General features: G+C 45.0%; 1 protein-coding gene across 3 annotated transcripts in view; it reads right to left on the bottom strand.

The window, feature by feature from the left end:
- The window catches only part of CFAP263 (cilia and flagella associated protein 263), a 17,772-nt gene extending 9,533 nt beyond the window's left edge, over positions 1-8,239 (bottom strand). For all 3 annotated transcript variants that reach the window (XM_039881020.1, XM_039881021.1, XM_039881019.1), the window contains exons 1-5: positions 8,041-8,239; positions 6,357-6,480; positions 5,247-5,408; positions 2,920-3,075; positions 2,079-2,159 (exon numbers count right to left, since the gene is read on the bottom strand). In XM_039881020.1, the coding sequence (XP_039736954.1) occupies positions 2,079-2,159; positions 2,920-3,075; positions 5,247-5,408; positions 6,357-6,480; positions 8,041-8,144 (627 nt within the window). In that variant the 5' untranslated portion in view covers positions 8,145-8,239. The remainder of the gene's footprint in view (positions 1-2,078; positions 2,160-2,919; positions 3,076-5,246; positions 5,409-6,356; positions 6,481-8,040) is intronic.
- Between the last annotated feature and the right edge of the window lie 354 nt (positions 8,240-8,593).

The raw sequence follows: 8,593 nt of genomic DNA, 5'->3' as shown, positions 1-8,593 counted from the left end.
TCTATTGTCCATGTCCATGAGTCTCTGTTTGTCCTGTTTCTTTGTTGCTTTTAGGTTTATATCCCACATATAAGTGATATAAAGTGGTTTTCAACTTTTCCTGTCTGGCTTATTTCGCTTAGCATGATTATCTCAAGGTCCATCCATGTCGTCGCAAATGGCAATATTTCATCTCTTCTTATGGCTGAGTCATATTCCATTGTATATATGTGCCACAGCCCCTTTAACCAATCATCTATTGTAGGGCACTTGGAAGAAGACCATTTCAAAGTGACTTTTAACCTAGAAACCCAGGACAAGCAGCCTGGGTCACGTGCCGTTTCCTCACGGCAGCTGTATAAGGTGTCGGGTCCCCTCCCTGACCCAGCCCCGCCTTCCCTGCCCACCAGGGCTGTGCCGTTTCACCCCTGTCGTAGGCGATGGCCAAACTCGGGACTGCACTCTACTCACTGCACACCTCCTCGGAGCCATCTCCTTCCCGCAATTGCCTTGCGCCCCAGTGCGACGCATCCTCTGGCTCTCACGCTCCCGCCTGTCTCCCACAGCGGAGGGCACCGCCGTCTCCCACCAAGCCTCTGGAGGCTGCGGCTCCGTGGTCCTTGTGGCCGCTGCCTCTGCCTTTTCTCACCACCACCTCTCCCTGCGAGTCCGTGAGCTTGCGAGAGCACGACCACGTCAGTGTCATCTCTATGCAGCGATGGCTTTTAGGTTAAAGGCCATCCGTCCGCCGACTCCCCATCTCAGGATGCCTGAGCTTGCATGACACCAGAGGACCGGGAACTCGCTATCTGGAGGCAGCTCAGCTGGGCTCTGCTGGGGCCACGTTCTTTCTTCCACTGAACTTGAATCTCCTGAGCCGACATCTCCATCCCCACCCCCACCTCTACCCTAGCTCTGCCCTCAAGGCTCTCACGGTGGCGTGTCCTGTCCTCTTGGCAGTGCCCAAGCACTTGAAGACAGCACCCTCTCTCCTCGGGCCCTTCAGTCCCAGCTCCAGCTTGAGCTGCTCAGAACGGAGAGGAGCGAGACCACCCCTTCCTCGGTGAGCCGCTGTGGTTCTCTGAGTGCATCACCTCCAGAGGGGCCGACTTTATCAGGTACTCTGTGGCTAAGCCATCCGGTACCTGTGTAGATATCCGGTACCTGTGGAGGATCTGACATTTGTCCGTATTCACTTTGTGTTGTTAAGGCTGTCCTGGCTTGTCGAGGATTTTGAGATCCCAAGTGAACCAACGGTCCCTTGGACACGTTAATTTTCCTGCCCAATTTTGTGTCATTCTCAGTGGACCCTTCTGATGTGCACGCCATCGGTCCATACTCAGGTTAATAATAAAATAATGAGCTAGAAGAGGACAGAGCCACATAATCACAGTCTGGAGACCCTGTGCCACGTCTGCTTTATGCCTTTAGTCAGGAGCCTTAAGGCTCAGCTGTTCAAAGACTCACCGGAGCACTCTGTGACTGTGCCACCCAGGCTGCATTCCCCGAAAGAGCCAACGAGACTGTCATGAGGCTCGTTTAAAGTCAAGCCGACTCTGCCTACAGATGTGCCAGCACAGTAACTATATTAGCTTCCTATTGCTGTTGTAGCAAATCACCACAAACTCAGTGGCTTAAAAACACACAAATCTATTATCTTAACAGCTCATAAAGTCAGAAGCCCAAATGGTTCTTTGGGCTAAAATCGAGGTGTTGGCGGGGCCGCGTTCCTCCTGGAGGCTCTAGAGGAGAATCTGTTATCTTGCCATCACCAGCTTCTAGAGGCTGCCTTTGTTCGTGCGACCCCTCCCTCTATCTTAAAAGCACATCATTGTGATCTGTGCTTCTGTTATCACACCTTCTCTTACTCACTCTCCTGCCTCCGTCTTATAAAGACCCCTGTGATTACGTTGTGCCCACTCAGATCATACGAGATCATCTGTCTATCTCAAGATCTCTGACTCAATCACAGCTGCAAGACCCTTCTGCCATGCAAGGCAACATATTCAGATTCCAGGAATCAGGACACGGACATCTTTGGGAGAACACTATTCTACTTACTACAGGAAACTTACAGAGAGAAAGAAAAAGCCACATACCTGCCTCAACTGTAAAAGCATCTTTTTCCTCTGGACTTTGAGAGAAACATTTTTCAAACGTAATTTATCCTTCATGTTATCCTAAAAAAAAAAAATACAAGCAAATTTTAATCCATTTCTCTTCTTCTTCCTCTTTGGTTTGAAAAGTTGGTAAGTCAGCGGCTATAAACCTAACCTTGATCCTAATAGTCAGTCGTTTATTTTTAGGTCTTCTTACATCTACCCAAGCTGGTGTTGCTATAGCCTTTCATTCATGTCCAAGAAGCAGAGGAAGCTGGATCTGCTCCATGCAAATTTTCTATTGCTTTTAAATTCAAGATCATTTGGGTACAGGGGCCTTTCCTGACAAAATGATCTTACAGTTCTTTGGTTCTTTATACTCTTTGTAGTTTACATAATTTTTATTACTTACGACATGTTAGAGTTAGTAAGCCTGCATATCTCTTGGATCCAAAGCTTGATATGCTACACAATCTTTGGAAGTAAAGGGGCATTTTATGTCTTATTCTTATAATAATGAAACTCAAAGAGTTTGAGAGATACCTGTCCCACTCCACGCAGTCACCTGCCTACAGAGGCTCACATCTTTCTCAAGAAAACATATCAGTTCTTGAAACAAATGGCAATGATAAAAAAAGAAGTCCTCTGAGATGCTATTAATATTCACCCCGATTGATTTTAGCCTTGACAAACTTGCATTTTTCACTTTGGGGAAAGTGCAAAATCTGTACGTGTGAGCAATATATAGAGTGGACCAAATGGGGTGGGGCTGCCTCATTTTTAGGTTATCTTTCTATGAATCTCTTTTCCGTTTCTAAGCCCTAACCTCTTGCCAACTCACCCTCCGGCGGTTCATGTCCTCGATGTACTTCATCACTCTCTGAGTGGCCAAGATACTCCCTTTCTTCTTGGATATGGTTTTTAGAATGTCTTTTTTAAACTCGTGCACTGCTCTCCGAATTTCAGTCCACCGAATCTCAGCCTCCTCAATGATAGCCTTGGGAAGTCAGCACAAAGAGAGAACAGGTTCCAAACCTTCTCAAGGGTCTAGAGCCCCGTAAGAACACCCAAGTACCCAGGCTGCTTTGTGCCCCAACACATACTGCTTCTTCTTAGTCTTATAAAGATATCTTTCAGATACAAATTTGACTATACGAATGTTATTATGTAAAAATATGCCTCAGAAGTTATAATATCCATAAAAAGGGGGTGAACAAACAGAAACAGGGCCTCAGATATCTACATAAATATGTATTTCTATACCTGAAATGTTTGATTATGTATCTATTAAAAATTATGGTGTTACTATATGACATAACATGATATAATATAATAATACCTAGAAGGTTATACACCTAAACATTAACCACAGTCACCGTGAGAGAAATGGGTTAGTGGGGGCCAAAGGAACACTCTTACTATATACTTCTGTAATTTGAAAAAAGATGTTATGAACGAATACATGTGTTGACACGGAAAGACATTAAGTGAAAACATGGTTTATAAAATGATACCTTTTTATATGAGACTCTTAAAGATAAATACCAGAGTCAATGGTAATAACCTCTGGGTGATAAGATTGTGGATGTTTTCAGATGTGCTTCCTTTAGCTTACCTGTATGTTTAAATTTTGCTACGATAAACAGATTGTCTTTAAATAAGAAAACACAAAAACACACACGTTCTTTTAAAGAATAAAGAAGTTATCTGTAGCTGCAGAGCAAATCATCCTCGTTCAGGTTTTTTCACTGGGCACCAAGAAGCGAGAGTGTCTTCCTTCACTGGCAGGCCTGTGGCCCCCCACCTCTCCCTCCCCATCATCTTCACATGCTAGGACATCGATCACCTTAAAAGCCATTTTCAATCTGTCAACCTCCTGCTCAGTTATCTTCACTGGGGTCCTGCTTTCTAAGACAGTGAAGATAAACTCCTAGGCCTGGCTTCCAAGGTCTCACAGCCCTGCTCAGTCCCATTTCCTAATACAGCTCCCAAAGCCCCCTCTTCTCTAATCACACCAGCCCCCTCAATGTCAAGAACGCGCCACGTTCATTCCCACCTTCACTTCCTTGCTCACGTCATTCGCCCTACCTAGGGGGCCCTGCTTTTCCTGGTCCTTATACGGATGCCATTGTCCTTCAGGGCCATGCCACGTCTGGCCCGCCTCCTCCACGACGTCTTCTCTGACCTCTCCAGTCCACCCTGTGACATTTACATCTCACGATGTAGCACGTGAGGACAATGCTCCCACGCCCTGAGCTCCTTTAACATGCTAGAATTCAACACCGGGCGTTTGGAAAGAAAGAGAAGGAAGCGGGGGGGAGGGCGCGAAGGAGGGAGAGCGGGAAGCTGGGGCAGAGGCTTACGCACCCCAGAGGCTTCCATCGATGGAGACATCAGTCCACTGATCTGTCCCCCTCGGGATGATGAGTGTGATTCTGCGTTGTGTGCCCGCATTTAGAAATAGAAAAGTCTAGAACGGAAATATCTATTTTTCATATGACATGACTCTTGAATATAAGCCAACAACTTCATCCTGTGGGCAACTGCATTAACGGTGATGTGTCTTCTCTGGAAGAAAACTGACTATGCTGGGCTCCAACAAGACACGGACCAAGGTCACGCGTGCTGCACACGGAGGGTGACTTCAGGATCTGTCAACCAATTCACTGACTTAAACCACAAACCCCTTGTGTTATTAAGAAATTATTATACATTTGAGGGACACTTACAATTATTGGTTATGGCTTTTTAAAAGGATCCATATCTGAGAGACATACACTGAAATATTTACAGAAAAATGGTATATCTAGGATTCACTTCATAAGAGTCCACTGGCTGATTCTGAGGGGGACGTTGGTAGAGAGATGAAGGGAACAAGAGCGGCCATATGTTCACGGCTGTTGCACGTGGGTGTTGAGTACATAGGGGTTCCTTGTGCTAGCCTCTCTACATCTGTGTATTTTTTTTTAACTTTCCATTTAAAAATGTTTACAATCTGTTGTCTCCCCAAGCAGGTGGTAGGTTCCTTAAAAGTAGGCCCTCAATTTGTCTTAATCTACTTGTGTTTCTTGTAACATAGCAACACTTTGAAGAACAGACCACAAGCATTTCTCGACGAGGGGGAAGTGGGGAGCCCCAGGAGGATGGCCTACAGAGAAAGAGGTGTACCTCATGATACTGCAGGTCTCGTTCGGCATTCGCCCTCAGGTGCCTTAGTTCCTCCTTCGTGTCTTCCAGCTCCTTTTGGACAAGCTCGCATTTCTGGTCGACACTGAGGCTCGTCACGCGGTCCACACCTATGCGGGATTTGGACCTACGCCTGCTTCGCAACTACACCTCAAGAGAAACAAAGCCGTTGTAAGTAGGAATTGGTAACAAAGCAGCCTGAGGTGGGCATCAAAATGACCACCCTGGCCTGCTAGAAATTCCTTGAATGCCAGCCAGAGAGAACAAATTCAATGCGAAAAGATTCTGGATATTAGGCCTGAGGTGATGTTTATTTCACAAGCCAACCTAAGGCACTGAGCTAAATACTTCAAGGCCTGTGCTTAACAATGAACTAAAAAGAAATAAGGGAAAGTGTCTCAAGGATGGAGAGACTGTGAACCTGCTACAGATTAGCACTCAGGTCAATGTCAGGAGAAGCCTGGAGCCCAGTGCTTCCTGAACCGAACAAAGAAGGAAAATTGCATGGGTGGGGGTGGGGGTGGGGAGGTATGATGTTCGGCAAAAACAAACAAATAGACAAAAATGTTGGATTTCCTTTGCATTTAAGCCGAAGGTCACAAGCAGCCCCAGGGAATGTGTGGGCCTCCAGATGGGATTGTTTGGCCCTCAAATAATAGACTTACAGTTTTAAATTTAAAAAAATTAATGACCCACCAAAGTAATCCAGATTTCCAGCTTCTCTTGAAAATCAACTGCTCTGGCAATATCGGGCCACCTGGCTGGCCCTTTCGGACAACGGAGAAATTCTCCAGCGCCCACACCTGGCCCACTCCACCTCTTTATGTTGCTGGCTGAGCCATGAAAACATTCGAGTCCCCCAATTTAACGGAATTGTTTCAAATCAACTAAGATGTTCTGGGAGAATCAATCCACTCTTAATTAAACCGATTCCCTTCACACTTACTTGAAGAAGAAACCTTGAAAGAGAAGGAAGAGTCACTAGAACACAGAGAAAGTCAGATGCCACTTGGCCGAACAGGGCGCACGAAAGGCAGATACACAAATACGACTTGCATCTAACAGAACAATTCTTAGAGCTCTATCGTGTACCTGTGTAAAATCTGGTCCTGATATCTTAATTTCTGATATTCTTAATTTCTGATCCCTAGGTTCCAGTTTGTTGTAATATTTTTCAAACATCTCCGTCTCAGTTTTGAGAGCAGAGTTTCCATAGCTGCAAGACAGAGGATAACCGAGTAAATTCTATGAACATGAGTTTCCACACCAAATAACTAGTATTTAACACTTATTAGCTATGTATGACATTCTGCAAGATATTTAACCTCTTGGTGCCTCAGTTTCCTCATCTGTAAAATGGGAATGATAACAGCAGCTAACTTTTAGGGTTGCAATAAGGAATACAAAGCCTTCGGGACAGTGCCTGGCTCACAGTGAGTGCTATTTAAGTGTTTAAAATATTTTTTCAATACATCTAATGGGCCACAAACTCAAAGCACTGGGATTATATTGGAAACTGTGGCTGAGATGAAGCTACAAGTTTCATCTTCAAGTTTCTTCTGACACATTTGTGAAATTCCTTCTGAATTACTACAGTCTTGAAGTTACATATATCCACAATCTTCAGATGTTTTCTTTGGTTTATATTTCTCGGGTTTTTAAATTTCCAGCAACCAGTAGATGAAATATTCACTGGAAGTTTATTATAAATGGTAGAGAAGCTTTCAATAAATGGTTTTTAAACAAGTGGAGATGACAGACCTAGTTTATTCTGTATATGCTGAGATTATGACCTTTTTAACTTAATATATACAGTTATACATAACAGTTATAAATGTTATTATTATATGTAACATATGGAATAATTGCATATATGCTTAATACACATATATATGCATACATATACATAAGAGAGAACAGCTTTGATATTTTCATAAGTTATTGAGCTAATTCCTGTTTGGCTAAATTTTAAGATTAGTGGAAAAGGCTCGATGGAGAGCCCAATAAATCAAAGCATCTTTCTTTTTCAGCATATGTCATGTTCCCACTGCAGGCTGTGGAGTCACACCTGAGTCTGAATCCCAGCACTACCACTGACTAGCTGTGTGCCCTTAGGAAAGTGACTTGACCTCTCTGCCTCCTAGGGTTACCGTGCCATTCATTATATAAGGTCATATATGCAAAGTACTTGGCACATTATAAGCACTCAGAAAATGGTCGCTATTAGTAAACTATTTATAGGTGTATATAAGTAACATCTATTCAGCTGCCAGAGCCAGGATATTCTGCATGAGACCAATAAGTTGTACCATTACTTCAACTACACCATGGGATCTTGATATGCAATTTATTTGCTACATAGTAGATATAAAACAGACTGCTAAAAGTACAGAATACTGGGCAAGTCATTCTTTGTTGTCCTTCTCCATGCTTATACCTTGGTTCAGGCATAAGTTGCCTCATACTAAAAACATCTCAACAGCCCCCTTTCAATCCTGTTGCCACATTAATTTTATCAGAGAATCTTAGCCATTGGAGAGGAGCTTAGAGGTCACCTGGCCCCACGCCCTCACCCTTCCACCCTGTCCTGGCTCCAACGACGTCTTGCTAGTTCAGTGGCGGTGCAGACACGGGGGTAAAGAGCCAAGGCAAGTTCCTTCCTCACAGTGGGGGGTCTCACTCTCTTCAGTGTTAAATGCGGACTTGGATCGTCTCCGTGCTGGACCGAGCCCACAAGGGGAGAAGGGGCCGCTCCCAGAAGCCGGCCAGCGGGTACCTGAACTCTTCTACCAGCCCGCACAGCTGGATAATAGGCAGCTCGTTGTCTTCCTCGACATGCAACTCGGTGGTAGACGTCCCGCTGTCATCTTCAGACATCATTCTAACGAAGTGGCCCTTGCCAGTGCCGAACGCGGCCAAGAGCGCCGGGAGGTTAGCGCCTTCGTCTAACTTCGATCGCGACCCAGCAGTGCGTTGCCGGGGCGACTGGACGCATGCGTAGTGGGCGAGGATTCAGAAGGCTCCGCCCACTCCCTTCCCCTCTCGCAGACCTTCACGCTGACCAGAGCGAGGTTTCTGGCCTTGACCCGGCACGTGAACACGTTCGTTCACTTTTAGTCCTTCGACAATAATTCTTAAATGACAATAATAGCAGCAACTGTTTGCTCAGTACTTACTATGCCCTTGACGCCGTGTTAAGCATAGTTTATGAAAATCCTTGCAACAACCTTGTAATTGTATCTATAATTCTCTTTATTCTCCAGACGAGGAAACTGAGACCCAGAAAGTTAATGCGAACTGGGAGGCCTCTACCCTCTTCACCACCTGAT

This window comes from Pteropus medius, unplaced genomic scaffold, assembly GCF_902729225.1.
Source record: "Pteropus medius unplaced genomic scaffold, Ma_sr-lr_union100, whole genome shotgun sequence".
Classification (NCBI taxonomy): Eukaryota; Metazoa; Chordata; class Mammalia; order Chiroptera; family Pteropodidae; genus Pteropus; species Pteropus medius.
This window is presented reverse-complemented; position numbering and strand designations above follow the sequence as displayed.